The sequence below is a fragment of the Pavona decussata genome, unplaced genomic scaffold, assembly GCF_977016875.1.
Source record: "Pavona decussata unplaced genomic scaffold, jaPavDecu1.1 SCAFFOLD_37, whole genome shotgun sequence".
NCBI classification, from domain to species: Eukaryota; Metazoa; Cnidaria; class Anthozoa; order Scleractinia; family Agariciidae; genus Pavona; species Pavona decussata.
Genome location: NW_028145459.1, coordinates 2,482,631 through 2,501,984, shown reverse-complemented (window position 1 = coordinate 2,501,984; position 19,354 = coordinate 2,482,631). Strand labels below are relative to the sequence as shown.

General features: G+C 37.8%; 1 protein-coding gene across 3 annotated transcripts in view; it reads right to left on the bottom strand.

Annotated features, from left to right (window-relative positions):
- Window positions 1–7,045: 7,045 nt before the first annotated feature.
- The window catches only part of LOC146484004 (uncharacterized), a 29,771-nt gene continuing 17,462 nt past the window's right edge, over window positions 7,046–19,354 (bottom strand). For 2 of the 3 annotated variants that reach the window (XM_085105323.1, XM_085105325.1), the window contains 14 exons: window positions 19,160–19,203; window positions 18,407–18,549; window positions 17,845–17,944; window positions 16,603–16,708; window positions 15,514–15,664; window positions 14,203–14,272; window positions 13,706–13,772; window positions 13,384–13,475; window positions 12,746–12,875; window positions 12,324–12,365; window positions 11,901–12,020; window positions 11,215–11,499; window positions 9,637–10,161; window positions 7,046–8,699 (listed from right to left, as the gene is read on the bottom strand). In XM_085105323.1, coding sequence (XP_084961449.1) covers window positions 8,586–8,699; window positions 9,637–10,161; window positions 11,215–11,499; window positions 11,901–12,020; window positions 12,324–12,365; window positions 12,746–12,875; window positions 13,384–13,475; window positions 13,706–13,772; window positions 14,203–14,272; window positions 15,514–15,664; window positions 16,603–16,708; window positions 17,845–17,944; window positions 18,407–18,549; window positions 19,160–19,203 — 1,989 coding nt within the window. In that variant the 3' untranslated portion in view covers window positions 7,046–8,585. Of the gene's footprint in view, window positions 8,703–9,636; window positions 10,162–11,214; window positions 11,500–11,900; window positions 12,021–12,323; window positions 12,366–12,745; window positions 12,876–13,383; window positions 13,476–13,705; window positions 13,773–14,202; window positions 14,273–15,513; window positions 15,665–16,602; window positions 16,709–17,844; window positions 17,945–18,406; window positions 18,550–19,159; window positions 19,204–19,354 lie in introns of all 3 variants that reach the window. The other variant, XM_085105324.1, reaches the window with a different exon arrangement.

Sequence of the window (19,354 nt, the reverse complement as noted above, 5' to 3'; positions counted from 1 at the left end):
TATTTTAATCTATAAATTCTTGGTAACTAGTTGGCTCCTGTATTTCTTACAGGATCGATCAAAACAACATGCAAATTACAGTATTAGTGTAAAATAAACCAATAATTAATCTGGCCGTTCAAAAAAACTGCTTTGAAAAAGCAATGAATGAGCGTCATTTCCAATCCAATCAATTCACGACAATCTTTCCTCAGTAATCTATTTTAATCTATAGTTTACTTTCGCGAATGTATTTCTTACAGAGTCATCATGACATGCAGTTTACACCTGCCGATAAGTTTAAAAAAATCAATTATCAGAACGTTTAAAACTGCACTGAAAAATAATCAGTTCTAAGACTTTTATCCTGGTGAACTACAAACGATATAATTCTCTTTTTACAGTTGCACGGTACTTCCTCCAACAAGCGCTCTTGCTGCTTGTTTTTATTGAGCCGCGAATTTATGTTGAATTTTACATGATAATCAACAAAGGCCAAGACGATAAATGGCCTGAAAAGACCTATAGCGTAAACATCAACATTTCCGATAAAGTAAAGTAAAAAAAAAGCGAGCGTTAAGGTTTACTTGTGATTGTAAGGCAATAATTTTAACTGCACCGTTGTCCATTAAAGCCCCTTGAGATAAAAAACTATTTTTTTTTTTTCAATTACTATCGTTCAATGATATCACACAACAGTTTGACGAATTTTTGGTAATGATTTAGTGGAGATTTTTCCCCCATTTGACTGACATTTGTCATTCTAACAAACACTTAAACAAAAGCACGTTACACAGACGTCCGAGTTTCCGCCTATAAGCTACCAGTCTTCATAACTGTTTTCAGTGTGTCATTTCCAATCCAAGTTCTTCAGAAACAATCTTTCAGCCTTATCTATTTTAATCTATAGTTATATCTTGGTTACTTTGGCTCCTGTATTTCTCACAAGATCATAACAACATGCAAATTACAGTATTAGTGTATAATAAACCAATTATCAGGGCGTTCACGGCAAAAACTGCGTTGAAAAAGCAATGAATACGTGAAACAGCTGAGCGCCATTTCCAATCCAAGCTCTCCAGGATAATCTTTCAGCCTTATCTATTTTAATCTATAGTTTATATCTTGGTTACTTTGGCTCCTGTATTTCTTATAGGATCATAACAACATGCAAATTACAGTATTAGTGTATAATAAACCAATTATTAGGGCGTTCAAAAAAACTGCATTGAAAAAGCAATGAATATGTGACACAACTGAGCGTCATTTCCAATCCAAACGATTTAGGACAATCTTTTCTGATCAATTTTAATCTACAAGTTACTTTGGCTCTTGTTTTTCACACAAAACCGCCATGACATGCAATTTACACTTGCCATAAGTTTATAAAAATATCACTTATCAGAACGTTTAAAACTGCATTGAATAAAAATAATAAGTTTTTAAGACTTTTATCCTGGTGGACTACAAACGATATAATTCTCTTAAGTGACTCTGAAGATAACTTCCGCTCAGGTTGTCGAAATCTCAGTAAATGTAACCTCAAACAGTCCCTCTCAGGACTACACTCACCCGAATGATTTACAATTTTACGTACTTATGATATGACTCCAAGGTTCAAACCATTTACAGTCTCTTTTTACAGTTGTACCGTACTTCCTCCAACAAGCGCTCTTGCTGCTTGTTTTGAACTTTTCAGCGTCATGCAGCTGGCTTGAATTTTGAGCCGCAAATTTATGTTGAATTTTAGATGATAATCAACAAAGGCCAAGACAATAAATTCTCCTGAAGACCTGTAACGTGAACGTCAACATTTCCGAAAAAGTTAAGTCAATAAAAAATCGAGACTTGAGGTTTATTGTGGTTATAATCTACAGTTTTAACTGGACCGTACTTCTTTAAAGTCTTTCGACATAAAGAACTATTTAAAAAAAATACTATCGTTCAATGATATCACAAAACAGTTTCGCGCACTTTTGTAATGATTCAGTGGACATTTTTTCATCATTTGACTGACTTTTGTCATACTAACAAACACTAAAACAAGATCACGTTACACAGACGTCCGAGCTTCGCTTTAGCTACACAAAAGGAGCAAACACGTGACACGTCTTCATAACTGTTTTCAGTGCGTCATTTCCAATCAAAGTTCTTCAAGACAATCTTTCGGCCTCGTTTATTTTAATCTACACTTTATATCTTGGTCACTTTGGTTGGTTCCTGTATTTCTTACAGGACATGCAAATACAGTATAACTGTATAATAAACCAATTATCAGGGCGTTCAAAAAAAAACTGCATTGAACAAAAAATGAATCCGTGACACAGCTGAGCGCCATTTCCAATCCAAGCACTTTAGGATAATCTTTCAGCCTCATCTATTTTAATCTATATTTATATCTTGTTTACTTTGGCTCCTGTATTTCTTACAAGATCATAACGACATGCAAATTACAGTATCAGCGTATAATAAACCAACAATCAAGGCGTTCAAAAATCTGTATTTAAAAGCAATGAATATGTGACACAACTGAGCGCCATTTCTAATCCAAGCGATTTAGAACAATCTTTTCTAATCTGTTTTAATTTGCAGTTTACTTTAGCTCCTTTTTTTCATACAGAATCGTCGGAGCATGCAATTTACACCTGCCTTGGTTTACAAAAAAATCACTTATCAGAACGTTTAAAACTGGATTGAAAAATAATTAGTAGACTCTAAACGAAATAATTCTCTTATTACAGTTATTCCTCAAACAAGCACTCTTGTTGCTTGTTTTGAACTTTATAACGAGAGCTAGCTAGAATTTTGAGCCTGAAATTTATTGCCATTAGCAGTACAGTGGGTCAGTCGCGTATTGCCATGGGTACGGAACTCAATCGCATGAAAATACTGTATACGCAGTCAGGAACCCATTATCTTAACGGAGTTTAGTTCCTCCTTAATCGGGCAGCTTTGTAAAACCAAAGTAACTTAATCCGCATTTATTTCCTACGGAGGAAAAGGGACATAAAATGAGTATCAAATTTAAATCTAATTGTTTTTATTTTACATAAATAAGAGAATCTTCTTATGAAAGTCGACTGAGTTCAACGACGCAGTGAGATCCCAGCCACGTCGAGGATTGCCTTCGTTAACGCTCAGTTCATCCCTCAGTGAAGGAAGCATGAATTTTACAAACACCACATTAGAAACTGCCAGCAACTTCAGGCCTTGTCGCATTTGGACTGAAGAATATTTCGTCCAAAATATTATTTTCTCTGTGCTTTCCATCACTCTGAACGTAGTGACCCTTCCTTTCGTCGTTGTGATGAACGCGTTGATTATAATCGCCATAAAAACGCGACGCAGACTGCAGACCATGTACAACATAATGTTGGCAAGTTTAGCAGGAACAGATCTGGTCGTGGGGATCATGTCCCAGCCCATTTTCCTTGCACAAGAAATCTTCCTCCTAACCGGCCCACCGTTGACGGAATATTGCCATATCTACCGAATGACTATCTGGGTGTTTCTCTCTCCAACCACGACCTCCTTGGTACAATTAGCCATTTTAAGCGTGGAACGTTACACAGCCATGAAATACTCGTTAAAATACGACAGCATTGTAACCTCAACTCGTTTAACGGTACTTATTGTGTTTAGTTGGTTAATTCCTTCTGGACAGCTTATAGCTAGATTTGCTAACTCGACTTTTTTAAGAGTTATTACTTTTTATTTTTCTTTGTTAGTAGTTTTCTTGAGCATAATTGTCATCACGTATTGTCACATTACAGTTTATTTTGTATCTCGTCGTCACATGAAGCAAATCAAATCAGAGCTATATTCACGAGAGGACACGGTTAAATTTTTAAAAGAAAAGAAAGCGTTGATCACAACCACCATAATCATTGGCTTTGTAATCGTCTCGTATATACCAGGAAGTTTTTTCTCAATTGTAAGATATATTCTTCCCAGAGGTTATTACACCTTAAAATTAACTGCTCCTTTGCCACCTTTTTCTACAACGTGTATTTTAATCAATTCGTTCTTTAATCCTTTCATCTACTGCTGGAGGAACAAGGAGCTGCGAAAAGCTTTCTTTGAACTGCTGAGAAGAAGGAATGGACAAGTCTGAAGAGAGCAAGCAATGAATATTTCAATAGCAATAATAGTGAAAGCGACAAGTTATCGTTAGTACTGTCCAGTAATTTTGGTAGTTGCTATATGAGCTTAATAAAGTAAACGAGACCACAACTTGTTGTCGATATTTGAAGGCTAAAGAGCGGGATTTGAGTTAAAAATTACTAAAACTAGAGGTTGGGCTCCTGTGCCCCTTCATTTAAACACTTTTAAGTCTAGTAACTAAGGTTCTTAATCGAAAGGTTTTTTTAAGGCAGAATTTCGGTTCGAATGGTCTTAATCGCGTCCCCGCATCAAGAAATGGTGCATTGTACTAGCCCAACCTTTTTCTCACATCCCTAAACAAAAGCCCATTGTTGTGTTTTGCGCTGAAAGAGTTGACCGTCACTGTAAACAACTGTAACTTCCACAACATGGCGAAAAATAATGGCTAAACTGAAAAAAGGCAGCTAAATGCTCGAAAAGCCATGATCCGGGTCAGCGCAGAAATTCTGGAAAGATTTTACACTTAATCAATTCATGATTCAGCGGAAGAATACAAATGGATGAAATTATGTTATCTTACACGCTAATCCACCTGTTGAAAAAGCCTAAACGATCTTGTACATAGGAAAACGATACTTTTTGTTAATGATTTTGATCAATAAATTAACTCGTGCGGTTTCCCTGGCAAATGCGATAGGCAAAATTGTAAACTTCAACATTTTGTAAATAAACCACTTTTTTAAAAGGTAGATTGTATTTATTTTCACTGTGTTTTATTTAATATTTCACTGTAACAGTTAGAATGAGGGTTTTTTCTTTCATTACTTGAAGTGAGGAACAGATACCCATATGCATATGGAATCTGCGTCACATAGGATCATACCTCACTATTGATTTAAAAAAGTAATTTTAAGACATTAATCTGAATGAGAGGAAAATAAGATGCTGTTAAATCTAAATTTAATCTTCAGGAGAGAACCAAACTCCCAACTTCTTAATTGACTCGGAGAAATTACAGTGATTCCTTTCAAGATTGAATTGCTGTACTTAAAAAATTAATAGAAGTCAAAGAGTAGCGATCTTAGCCATCTGAATAAAAGAAAACTTGAGACAATTTATTTCCTTCTTAAGAATGCAAGCAGCAAGAAAAGGAAGCCGCTGAGCATTTTTTCATTTCGGACATATTATTATTGTTTTCGTCATCATCATCATCATCATCATCATCATCATCATCATCATCATCATCATTATCATCATCATCATCATCATCATCATTATTGTTATTATTATTAATTAATTTATTTATTTGTTTATTTTAATGTTTGATTGTAATTTTCAACCGAAAAAGCGAAACAACAAGAAATGAAACATCTTTTAATAGTCCCTTCTTTGTACGTTTTCTTTATATTCGTTTCCCGAACAGCCCAGGTGATGATCTCGAGTTGATTATTATCATGTTAAGCGGACGGTGATTTAGCACGAGAGAGCAATTGACAGTTAGCAGTTAAAAAAAAACTAGAAATGATTGTTCACTTCTCTGTATATGGAAGTATTTTTTTGTCGGAGTTTTGTCATTTTTCGGCCGATTGATTAAGAAAAGCTAACTGTGAAAGAGACAGGGCTCTATTTCAGTGCTTACACTGATTGTACCAACTCTAGGTATAAAGCGCTTGGCTTCAGGTGAGCTAGAGTCGGTTTGGAATCAGCTACCTCCACTGAGTACAGACGAAATGTTGAACAAAGATACCGATATGTGTTTTACCATTGAATTATCGTACCAAAGCTTTTTCCTCTAGTTGATCTCATTTAGTCAGTTCCAACATTAGTTTTAACCTCATAGGAATTTTCTTGGATTTTTAAATTTAGCCTCATTCGAACTTCGCCGTCTACTGGAAATAACCCTCCATCCCTCCACCCCCACCCCCTTCCCCTTCTGTGTCTTTAGATTATATAATGGTTTGTTGTACATTAAATAACGACAGACGTTTTCTGACTAAGCCTTTAATTCGACAGATTTACCTCGATCATACATCAAGCCTCATATATGAATCATCGTCCTGCTAGGACGAAACAGCGCTAAGAATGAGCCTTGCATTGTTATACCATAGTTAATTGAGGGACTGGTTATGAAACTTTGCCATGAAAACAATGGTGCTGCAGTTTATGTTGGAAGGGCCGCGACCGTGCACAATCCTTTGTTTTAGCGTTCACACCACAGTTGAATATGTTAGCAGGAACGTTTCTATTGGTCAGTTGTTCCAACACATTTCAAAATCTATTGTAGTTTGTGCACGGTCAAGGCTAAAATCGCTAACAAAAACATATAACAAAGGAGTTTGTCAAGCTTCATAACCATTGCCTTTTATTAACTATGGTTATACTAAACTCTACCAATATTGGTTCTGCGTTATAAAACTCTTATCTACGAAAGCTGCGCTTAACTGATATAAATTTATTAGCTAGCAAAGCTAAATTCTTTGAAAACAATCTTTAAAATCTCTAAGGATTTTTGACCATATAAGTTTGCTAACAAATAAGCACTTAACAACTTTTTGAAAGCTATTTTTCATGTAAAAGCAAGGACAATTAAAGCGATGCTATCGATTAATATTTGCAAATGTCCTCTATCGCTTGTAATTTGTTCAATATAAACTATGCCTTTACATTTCTAAATTGTAAAAAATGCACTTTTTCTAATATGCCTTAAAGGACTTCAAACATCTGCACTTCTAAGTGTGCAGTATTCTACCACGAAATGGCTTTACTAACGGTTAAGAAAAATCAAAGCTAAAAGCTCTTCTAGAAAGGTTTGAGGTGGCCGACACAGTATTCAAAGACCTGCACCGCTTAAAATTGGAAAGATATAATTGAGTAAAGAATACAGTCATTTTAATTTTGGTGGTCGATCTTGTTGAACAATGAACCGTTTCCATGGCACCTTAATTGCGGTTAGTCATCTGTATTGAAATACCTTCACAAAAATGCTTGACTTACAGGCAAAAAAAAAACCCAGTCTGTGTGTAGTTAATTGCAAAGTGTTTTAGTATTCTAGTTGCGCAAGCACGTGTAGAATTGTCCGTTTTTCTTAGTTAATGAAAACACAAGAGGTCTAAACATTTTAAAAAACTATGGACGTTAGTTGAAGCGTGATGTATAAAGGTTGTTTGGTTTTCTTCCAATCTGTTTTATCAGAGGCAAGGTAAGTGCCAGTTATAAACATTTACTACAAAAGTATAAAATCTCTTATAATATACGCAGGTCAATTTACAAAGAGTGCGATTATTTAGAGTCCAGACGGGGTTTGTTGTATGAGGCGATTCGTGTTGTTTGTTTTATGTAATGTTTAAAACACGAGCAGCAGTGTTTTATCGGGATTTAAAACCACGAGGCGCAGCCAAGTGGTTTTAGACCCGATAAAACACGTGCTGAGAGTTTCTTGAACGGCCTCAAAAACATTCCTGGAAAAGTGTGTGTCAAGAGAGTTCATAACAATGATGCTTTTGTCAACGTTGGAAATTAGCATACGAGAAAAAACATTAAACACCGCATATATAAACTAATAAGGAGGAGGTTTATCGGGTTTTAAAACCACTGCGCGTGGTGTTTTATCGACCATTTGATAGGTCAATGGGTTTATGAGCTTTTGAAAAGGAGTTTATTACCCTGGGCCTCTATTTATTTTTAGAATGGGACCCAAGGGAGCTTTGAAACGTCCACAGTTCAAATACCCAGTCAAAAAAGAGCAGTGACAATTAAATTGTCATACGTCATACCTTCTAGCGGGAAACCAGTTGTAAAAATAAATCTACTCGAGAAAGGGTTAATACAGACAGAGGCTCCTGACTATTGTATGTAAGTCGCAAGTAAGCAAAATACCAATCACACCCTTCCCTTTAAAACGATTAAGGATTTATCTTCTTTAGGCCACCACACAATATAAAGACCTCTACTTCGTATTTTCTAATTTTGATGCTTCGTTTTTCTATATCCAGTCTTATAACAGCTCTCTATTCCTTTCTATTAACTGGCGTGATACGTTTCTACTAATAATCACTTACGCTTTGGCAATATTTCTACTACCATATATTCATTCCCCGCACTTTCAATGATAATCTACTAAATACGCAAATCGCTATTTGTTATCTGTTATTATTTGTCCTTGACAAACGAGACGCGTCCATTTACTACTGCGAAGTGTTACAACTTAAAAAAAGTTATATCCAATTGCAATGACTCGCATCCATACGAGTACGTTTCGCGGCTACAAAACTAAAATTTGTACACAAAATAGCATTGCCTTAAGTCGTGTGGACTTGCGTCTTCATTTGCTCAGGGTTTCATATAAAATATTCATACTGCTTTTTAAAGCACATTGTGAAATAAGCTGATAGTAGCAACAAAAGTTATTTTTTATCTAATGCTATCCGAATTTCTTACACTTTAATATTCCTATTAATGTTGAGTATATTGTGTGAAAAGCTGCTAAAAAATTCTTAAAAGAGTCACTCTTTAAGTGCTTCAAGTAACTCACGCCAGTTGTCTCCTGCTTCCTCTTGCTGTTGTGTTGACGTAAAGTACTTGAGCAAACTTTCTCGAAGATTCAAATCATCGCCACTCTACTGAAAGATAAGGACGAATTTCATTATGATAACAATTAACAAGATACAACTCACATGTAAACCTAAGAGGGTACGTATAGAGCAATCTTATGCCACCTTTACCCCCAAGAAGCTTGGTGTGGGACGCTGCTACGAGGAACGTTTGGTACAGAGAAGCTTAATAAGAAAAGTTGAATGTAAAACTACTGTCTCTGCAAGCGTCCGTGGGGCATTGAAGCGTTTATACCGCCTGCGTAGCTGGCGGTATTTATTTATTTATTTATTTATTTATTTAGTTTATTTGCCACACACAATTAAGTTACAATGATTAATAAATTACAATGATTACAATGATAACAATGGTTACAAATGATTACAAATGACTACAAAGCTACAGTGATTAAAGTACAAGAGAAAGAAAAGAAGTGGCGCCCGGAGGGAACCTACTAAAAACCATGGGGCTTGTAAAACTTAGGTTCCCTCCCAGAGAAATAAATGGAGACTAAACCTAGACAATATGGGAAGTGAAGTACTGACAAGTCATATTAGTACACCCTTAACATAACAAGTAGTTGATGATAATAGAAGTTTTAATTTTTTTCCTAAAGGTCGCGAGAGATGGAGCCGCGGTGGAGCCGCCATTAGCGGCGTTAGCAGTAAGGAAATAGCCTTTCCCCTTTCCCCTTCATGATTTCACTGCTTGCTCCCCTCCCACTAATCTGGCTCAGGTTCCAATTCTTAAATCGGAATATATGTAAGTAGAATTTCCTGTTGGGAATCGTTTGCTCTGCGGGGTTTTTTTCTTTATCCACATTTAAACCAACATTTCTTAAGTTCAGTTCGATCAGGATCAGAGAACCCTAAATTTGTTAGTCGTTGAAACGTTTTAAGTGTTTTCGTCTATTATTGTGGACTATGGTTCATCTTTACTTATTTATTTAATCTAGAAACTTACCACAGCTGTAGGTCTGCTGGGCGAGTCAGTTTCTTCATCGTGCATTTGATCCAGCACCTGTAAAGAAGAGTCAGTGGCTGTTTCCTCGGACTTCTCAGGCGAACCCACTGTGCTTCTCTGTCTCTTTCGGCTCGGACTGCTTTCCTCTCTCTTATGCCATGTTACCTCGGTTGACGTTTCTCTCTTGAATGTGCCACTGGGTGTCGAGGATCCTTGCTCTGATATCGGTGTGCTTGTTGTAGGTGGCTTGTCGTGGTCAAAGAACTTTCTAAACTGCTTCAGTTCTTCATCTAACTCCTGTTGGTTCACTAAATAAACCGGTCCACCCAGTAATTCCTTGCTGCCACCTGGGCTCTCGTACTGCTTCAAAACCTTCTTAGACGCATCTGATTTCTTTGCCATGCGGATAACTTGTTCTCGGGTTAGGCCTCGGATCCCGCGGGCTTCCCGCTCCTCTGGAGTCAACAGCTCATCGTCATCGTCACTGTCTGATTCAGGATGCCGAGGACGTTTTGGTTTGACGACCTGTTTAAAAGTATAATGCAAAACTGTCAGCTTAACGTACTATCAGGGTTGTGGGGTTTGTAGATTATGTAAGTATTTTTCGAGCATCCAAGTGAGGCAGTAAGTAAAGTAAAGTAAAGTAATCTATTTAATGTCGATAACACGGGGGTTGCTCAATTTTCCAGGCCAGAGGCTCGTGATAGAGTGCTTGAAAATAATCCAGATCGAACTGGAATTTTGAAATGATGTTTTCTTTGAGAAGAGGGGGAAACCGGAGAACACGGAGAAAAACCTCTCGGAGCAAGGACGAGAACCAACAACAAACTCAACCCACATATGAGGCCAAGTCCGGGAATCGGACCCGGGCCACATTGATGGGAGGCGAGTGCTTTCACCACTACGCCATCTGAATGCTCCCTACTCTCCCACAAAAAGCACTAAGTATTGTTCCAAAATTTTAGTGGCATTTTTGCTAGAACATTTCTTTTTAAACGCTTAAAAATAAACAATTTAGTATTTTTATGGAGAAAAAGATAATTGGGTCTCGGCGAAAAATCATAAAAATTCAAATGCAAAGCACTCGGGTCCTGATAGCCGATTGCATGCCGAGAAAAGGTCAGCAGTTTAATCCAGAGAAAACAGCGGCGCCCCTTTTCTCTCGGTTTAATAGATTAGTTGAGAGTTAAGCGTCAGGACGATTACTGTTGTCCTTAGTGTTATCACCCTGTCAAAAAATCTTGAGTTTATGAAGGAAACGTGCTTTTTATTAGCATTAGACGGAGTATTTTAGTCGGTAAAATGGGACATGGAGATGAAGCACTTTAGTGGGAAACTAACAACAACTACCTTGTTGTTTAATTTTCCCTAAATGTAAGTCAGACCCCATTGCCCCTAGATGAAAGCCTTGAATCATGTAAGTGTTGCCTTCCTATCTTTACCGTTGACTGCCTGGCGTAAAATCCCGAAATTTAGGCATTCAATTTAAGGGGGTTGTAATTTTCTAAGTTTGCGAGTGAAATACTAAAATAAATTTTCACTTTGTCGATTTTTGCGCCAGTTGGGTAAACACCATACCTTTGCATACACTGGCTCTGGCTTGGGTTGTTCCTCCTCGTAAGAGAGGACAGGTCGAACCTCTACCGAAACAGAATGCCTGACTCTTTCATACAGGGGGTCAAAGCTCTCAGTAGAAGACTCAAATGGCCTCGCCGCCTCCAGTGTAGGCCCGGCTTCCTGGCTTATCAGTGGCTCACCATACTCGTGATCCTTATGCACCCCATTCAACTCAATATCTTGATCTTGCTCTGTTTGTTCTGTTCCTTCTGACACTAACCTCTGCCGCTCCAACCGCCGCTCTTGCTGCCAACGAAACAAAAAAGTACCAGCGATAACTGATTAAAGAATGCATTCTTATTGTTTCTTCTTTTAGGGTGAGACCGGAAGGTGACAGGAAAGAAAGACAAAAAATTAAAACGTCAAGGACATTAGAGAAAATCATAAGCTTTGCAATGCACCCGCATGATCCAGACCATTACCTAATTGCTCGCAGCCTTTATTTTCCAAGCTAGAACTGATGCATCATTTCATGTGCAAAAACAATTCATTTTTCTATGAAAAGCTCTTCGGAAGGAAGTGCTAAGAGTATAGTTAAATTCTCCAGACAAGTACATGGTCACTAAGAACACACATTGAAGGTCACAAAAATACTTCGGCCAAATGGAAGGAATATAATGCGATTTCTTATTCTCAGTATTTCTAACCTCAAGGTCACGTTCTTCTTGTTGACTTTTTGGAAACGCATCTTCCTGTCCTTTGACCCAGTAGCTTCCTCTGCGACTTCTCCTCCAACAACAACAGCAAATCTTAAAAGCATTACGGACCTGCAAATGTGGCAGTTAGTGTTAAAACAACGACGTCGCTGTTCAAGCCAAAGAGAATATTTGAGTTCTTTCAGTGCCGATAACACAAGGAAAAATCAAGATGTCTTAACGACAATTGCCTTTGTGGTTCAAGTATTAGTCTTGTTGCTCGATCTCAAATGCAGATTTGAAGGACAAGTAAAGTGTTTACTATTTTTTGGTTCGCATAGCACAACGGAGGGAAGCCACATTTATCAAACTGAGGGCCTGTTACTGAGACGGCATAATGAATTTTAAGCACAAAAATGAGAAAAGCAATCTTACCTGCCTGTCCATGATTACATAAAATAACAAAAGCATGAACCCCTGAAAGCAAGAAAATATTTGCATGTGAGATACTACTACGGCACACTGATATGTTTGATACGTTCCATGATAAGTAATTGGTGTCATCGTGTTACCACAAATGCGAGCCAAAGAGAATGAAAGGGATTTTTTTTAATGGATTTTTAGGAGTGGGGCAAAACAATGACTTAAGGTTGGATATCGCATTGTTGTTTCACAGTAAAAGACAAACTTCATGCAACATGCTCAAATCTGCAACTGATAACCGATAATAGGATGTGTGTACAACGTTATTGTTATATTTTCCGGAGGAAGGTGCATTGTAAGAAATACAACTCGCAAAAAATAAGACATGCAAAATGACGTACCATAAACTTGTAAACTAACTGTTGTAAACTAACCGTAATTATGCAGCAAATGATGAAGAGAATACACAGCAAGGCCTTCCAATAATATGTGAGGAGAAGAATTCCCACAAGCCACGTGACAATAAACATGAGCATTAAAATGAGGCAGTAGCGGATATGGACCCTGAGTTAAAAGAACATTGTTCTGTAAGGGGATTGATCGTTCAAAAAACGGGCGTTGAGGATACTGAATGATTACTTTACACAGTGAGCAAACAACTGAGTATTTCTTAAGTGTTTGATAAATGTGGCATCGATTATTACGACTTACGACCAACGACTAACTCTTCTACCCTGGCTCCAGGACATACTTTTAATGTTGGCGTAAACACTCACATGTGCTCGAAAAAAAACCCCGCCATTATTCGGGAAATAAACTCGTGCTTTTCGTGTCTCTTGATAGCGAAGGAAACCGATTTGGCTTTGCTTCAGTAGTTACTTTCAGTGCGCTCTACATCTGTGCTCATTGATTAGCAAATGTCGGGCTCATTTTTCATTTATGCAATAATGCCCTACCAGCACGTGCTTTGCGCTTGTTAAATGTATTTGCTTCCATTTCTGATTAGTTCAATGTTCTGTTTATGTCTGTGATTTTGGTAACAGCTCTAAATTGGATTAAATTCAACATGCACCTGAATCGTGTGTCACGATAGTCAGACTTCAGTTTCTGTCTTGGTAACCCAGTGATTCCTCTCCAAATGATCACGAAAAAGAAGCAACTGACCTGCAAACATAGATTAAATAAATTTTAACCAATTCAAAATAATTTCAACCATTCAACTTAAAGGGGCACTGTGGCGGAGATTTCTCTGAGTTTTGATCAATACTGCTGAAATATTTGACAAGGTACCTTTTTTCTTTTCTAACATCAATTGCTCTTAGGAAACAAAATTAACTGTTTAACTGTCCCTTGAGACCAGGCATTTTAATGTTTATTTTTGAAAACATACGTACCACAAAGAAAACTAACGCGGGAACAAAGAACACCCAAATCAGAGAATTGTTTATTGACATCCAACACCTAACAAAAACAACATACAAGTATTCAGTAACTTAAAAAACGTAAGGAAAATCTCACGTCGTTTTCTTTCACAGAAATGAAGTATTCTTATAACATGCAGTGTCAATAATGAGCCGTTCGCTTGAGCAAACGAGTTTGCAAAGACCTGTCCGCTGAATCTACCATCAAACGGATTTTACCCGCTAAAACACAGGCACCAAAGAATTGGACAGAAACTGTAGACTTCAAGCGAAAATTGCGTTTACTTGCGGGAGTGCGATCCAAATAAAAGCATAGAAAATATTTGCGCCTATCTTTTTAAAATCTACCTCTCTGCCTTTATGATATATCACCAATCTAAATTTGTTTCTGTACTTGTTGCCTGCATTGTGTAAGTTTGAATCAAACTTATTTTAATAAGTCACTAGAAGGTGGACGAAAGAGTACTTACGACATGTAGCTTTCAAAGTTGACAAGTTTTTTTATCAGCCACGTAATAAACATTGCAATGCCGGGCAAACCTTGAAAAAAAAAAGAGATAAAAATGGATTGATTATGGACTACGTTTACTTTGAATCCGCTTATAGTTAATTCTTATCAGATTGCTGAATAAAATGCATCAGTCAATTCCAAGAGTGCCCATCCCCGCCCCCCAGATATTAAAAAAAAATTAACTGACAAACGAGCTGGTCAAATGCCGGATGGTGCAGTTAAAAAAGACGTTGATTTTTTTTCGCTTCTGAGCTTATACCTTTATTCTAACATATAAAAGCTTATTCACGCCAAACTTAAAGCCCCATTCACACCAACAAAACATGTTTAATTAAACCAAGTTTAACAAAATAAAAATTGGTAACAGAAAGCTGAACCATTGGCTTTGACACAAGATTCAAGTAAACTTTAACTTATGCTTTCATTTGCACTAAATCTGTAGTCGACAAAAATCTGAAAGCAGCTTTTATGAAAGAAACAATTTTAAACTGTGTTTCAGAAACTTTTAAATGTGTTTAAGCCTTGGTATAAATGGGGCATAAGTCTCGGACAAGTCCTATTTCAATAGGGTGGCAGTGACCATTCATTCTGTGGACCCACCATCTCATTTCTGTCCTCCTCAAACATAGTCTATCAAGAATTTAACGCCTTTGTTGGTGACCTTATCAATGAAACGAAGCGACAGTATTGTGAGGTGAAAATCACGTGACCGTCAAATACCCCGGGGGTAGACTAATGGCCGACTCCCGGGACGGACAATGTTGAAAAATGCCCGGATAATAATGACCGGGGGACATGGGTACTGTTGGAATTGACAGATGCTTCAACAGCGAGAAGATAAATAAATTGTTCGAGCTTTGATTCAAATAGTAGAAAAAAAAAAAAGGCAAAGCTTTAAAAGAGACTTGGCTCATAAAGTACTGCCAGAGCTTAACTCAGTGGGGTAAAAAACGAACGAGTAGTATTCCCCTCCCTTCTGGAAAGGCGGCTAGTTTTTTCCAAGGATTATAAACTGAATAACGCTACAAGGCTGGTTTCCATATAATCGCTAAAGGTCGTCAAAGAACGCCGCCTTTGCGAAAACCGAGCGAACGTCATCAATCACATCGTGAGGGGACAATGTAAATGTCTGCAGTAAATTCGATCGTTCGATGGCTAAATCGTTGCATTTCAAGTCGATGATGCAGCCATCTTTGGCGATCATATGAAAGCCTGCCTTTCGGTTACTCGTACTGTTGTCTAAGACGTGTCTGTGACTATTAATACTCACCCCACCCGAGGAAGAAATAGCCAATCCAGTATTTTTTTCGTGGTCCTTTCTCCGTGAACCAGGTTCTCACGTAAACAGCCTCGGTTAGAATCCACGAAAACGCGCAAAGGAAGAAATAGTGAACCAAGAACGAGTAGAGGTTGCACAAATCCTAAAGGATAGAAAACAACCGCTTGTAAAAATTGAATTTTAACTGAATTTAAGGAACTAACAAAAAAACAGTATATTGGTGCACGAATTTCAATTTTACATTTTTGTCTTCTTTTAATAAATTTTTCAACTTTTTGAATAGAAAGAAGTTAGAACAAAACTGGCATCAAAAACGAAATCTAGAGCCTGTACAGTGACCCACCACGGTAGTAAAATGTTCCACTTTTCTACCGTCCGAGAGGGACTTTTAATTATAATGCTAAAATCCGTCAACTACTTTCCGATGCGTGCAAGCCAGCAACAGTGATCTAAACTCGTCATGTGACAATATCAGAAAGCTGAACAAATTTCGTGAGGTTTTTTCGCGCCAAGTGATGTGTTTGACCTTCAAACGTATTGTTTACAACCATATTTACGGTAACAGATCTAACTTACTATTAATGAAACGAAACTAGTCTTACGTGCTCTGGCCACGTGAAAGAAAATCTAAATATAAAGGTCACTTTGTCGACAGAGTCAAATATTGTCAGAAAGTTCTTTCCTTTTCCTTGTGTCTTTAATAAAAAGGTAAATTGGTATTATTCAGTAAAAACCAAGTAACTATGTAAGGACCACCTCGACAAAAATAAAAGCATCGGATTCTGTAGAAAAGGATCCAATCTGTAGAAGCAAATTGTAGAACAAACAATGCAAAAAAAGAGCAAGGTTGGTTTCACCGTCAGGGAAATATATTTTTCCAACATTTCGAAAGGATCAGCCTTTCTTCTTCAGGGTATTTTATTGAAGCTGTTTCTCTTTTTGAAAATTCACTTGATTTCATCCCAATGGGTATGTAGATAGAATTGATGTATGAGAAGGGCGTTTCAATAACTCTGTAGCATTTTTTATAGGGCAATGAACAGGATAATGCGGGTAATATGCACTGCCACGTGAACTTACCAAGTCGTTATAAGAAGCCAAGCCAAGTAGGATTAAAACGAAGGTCACCAGAATGGAAGCACATACACACATGTGCATCGCCCACGTACGATCTGGCTCCAACCACCTGAAAAAAATGTCATGGATGAAGAAGCAGTTTAGTACAGCACCAGCAGGCGTTTGTAAGTTTTTTCTTGCCGTTTATAGACCACCTTACTTCAAAAACTGGAAAAAACCCAAATCTAATTTTCCAAATTTTGAAAAGCAAAAAGCACCCGCGCAGGAATGTAGTGTTCTGTAATACAAGTTATCTGTTTTCACTTCGTTTGTCGACTTGAGGAAGGCGGCCGAGATTGTACTGAACGTACTGACCAAAAGGCTTAATTCTGTAACCTTTTCCAGACCTGGTTTCTAAAATTCATGACCTGGTTTCTAGAATCCAGACCCATTTTCAGACTTCCAAACCAACATGGTTAAAATACTCTTTGCGCCCCTCATACCTATATAGTTTATATAGGGGAGTACCCCCCACCCCCCATCCCCTCCCTGGTCTCCCATTATCTCACTGGTTAGAGCCCCCAACCAGGTGTACGGATGGAAGGTTCTGGGTTCGATTCTCGTCGAAGACTAGGATTTTATTTTGTCCTAAGCTCATGACATATCATAGTCTTTTCTTTATTAAGCGAACGGCTTAAAGCCGCGGCTACACGAGCGATTTTCTGCTCGCGCAGGTGATGCGATTTTAAAAATTCTAGAGAGTTTGGCGAATAATTGAAAGCCGTGCGAATCGCATACTTTAAGAGACCTGGGCACTATAAACACACATGGCGGACGGCCCTTTGGTAGAGGATATTGTTTTATCCATTATTTGCATTCTTCTTCTTAACGATAAAAAGCAAACGAAGAAAGAATAAACGAAAAGGTTAACGTGGGTCCGTCCGTGGCTCGCAAGGAGAAAGTAACGAGGATTTTACCATTAACTTCTGACAGAAATTTCAGTCGAGGATAGACCGGCGTTTTGCGAGCTTAATACTCTTTAGTCGCATCACAAGCGCGGGCAAAACGTTGCAGGTTGGCTACACGAGCGACTATCTCTGCGATTTTGTCGCGAAAATGTCAATTCTGGCGACTTTTTTCTTGCCATTTTTTCGCCTGTCGCATCACCAATTCGAGGGTGGCTACATGACTTGATTGTTTATCAAGCCGAGATTTGTACCCACGACTTCACAAACGACCAAGGACTACAATGGAAGGTATACTTACGGACACAAAATTAGGAGAATCAAAAACGTGATTCCAGAAAACGCGATTATTATCCAACACGCGATGTAAATGCAGTGAATGAAATCTTTTAATCCACTTGCTACCTGTTAAAAAGAAAGTTGAAAAGATATCATAGTCAGTTTCATGCTTTTAATTTGTGAGAAAGGCCGTAGCATATAAGAGAATACGAGCAACCTCGTTCAAAGACAACTAAAAACCTAATAACTTAACGATGTTTGGCAACATCGTAGATTTTAAATAGAAGAAATATCCTCGCGGTTGGTACGCAACTTAAAGAGTTGCGAAAAGAAAGCCTAAAAAAAAAATTCGGGCTTGAACGGGATTCGAACCCATGACCTGTGCGATGCCGGAGCAGTGCTCTACCAACTGAGCTATCAAGCCAACTGGGAGCTGGTCATATTGTGAGTTCGTAATATACCCGTGAAGGATGAATAAATGCCGGAATATAACTATATGAAAATATATTCCCGTTTGTTAAATAATTGTATATATTTCATTGTTCTCTCTTTATCTGAAGCCGATAACCAGTTTTGAGCTCCACTTACCTCTCCTTGTTCGGGAGGAAGAAGTTTGCTGCGTAAAACTGCAAAATTTGTCATGTGATCACACTGACAAGTTGTTTGCATACTGTTAAACGATGATATATTACATCCCTCCTTAGACCAACCTCCGTGGGGAGCATTCCTGGGGAAAATGGCACAAAAAACGTGATTATGATGGTTTATTATACAATGGGCAGTGTAAACCCGCTCTTTGATTGGTCTAGAGGAGTTTGTGATTAAAGTACCGACTCACAAATGACGTCGTAAGGCTCATAAAGGTCTCGTAATTCTTCCTATTAAAATTTCGCACAAATTAAGGTGACAGGTTGTTAGCCAATCACAAGGTTTGTAAGCCTTGCATTAGCCAATAGGCGTACTTTCTAGTTGAAGGTCGTTAACCGTGTAACAAAATCCAAATTTGCCCTCTCAATCTCCGGACAAAATATTTTTAGTTTTGTAGCTACCTTTGCCCGGGATAGCCGTTATCAAAACAGTGCATAAAAAAGTACATTCTATTTGGCATACGTGTGGACCCTTAAATCAAACAGATGACGTCAAAACGTGGTTACAACATCAGCTAGTTTACTTCAAAATAAAATCGTCTATTTTTCACTGGTTGTAAAAAAATAAGACTCAAACTGTTGTATCATTCTGATGCTAGTAGTATTGTTAATCAATGTAGAAACAGAAATATCTGGAGTGTAAGAGAGGATTGCGGCGTTCAAAGCAGGTTGTTTCACTGTTTCACTTACATGTTAAAATCCCAGAACGCACAAATTGGTTCATCACCATCGAGCTGAAGATTAAAATAAAAAACTAATAAATGGGAATCATTATAATGTTACAACATTGAGAAAGACCAATTACTTTAATAAACGGGAAGTTACCGTCTCAGATTTAACCAGGCAGGGGGCAATGAAAAAATCTTTGTAAGGAAGATCTCAATC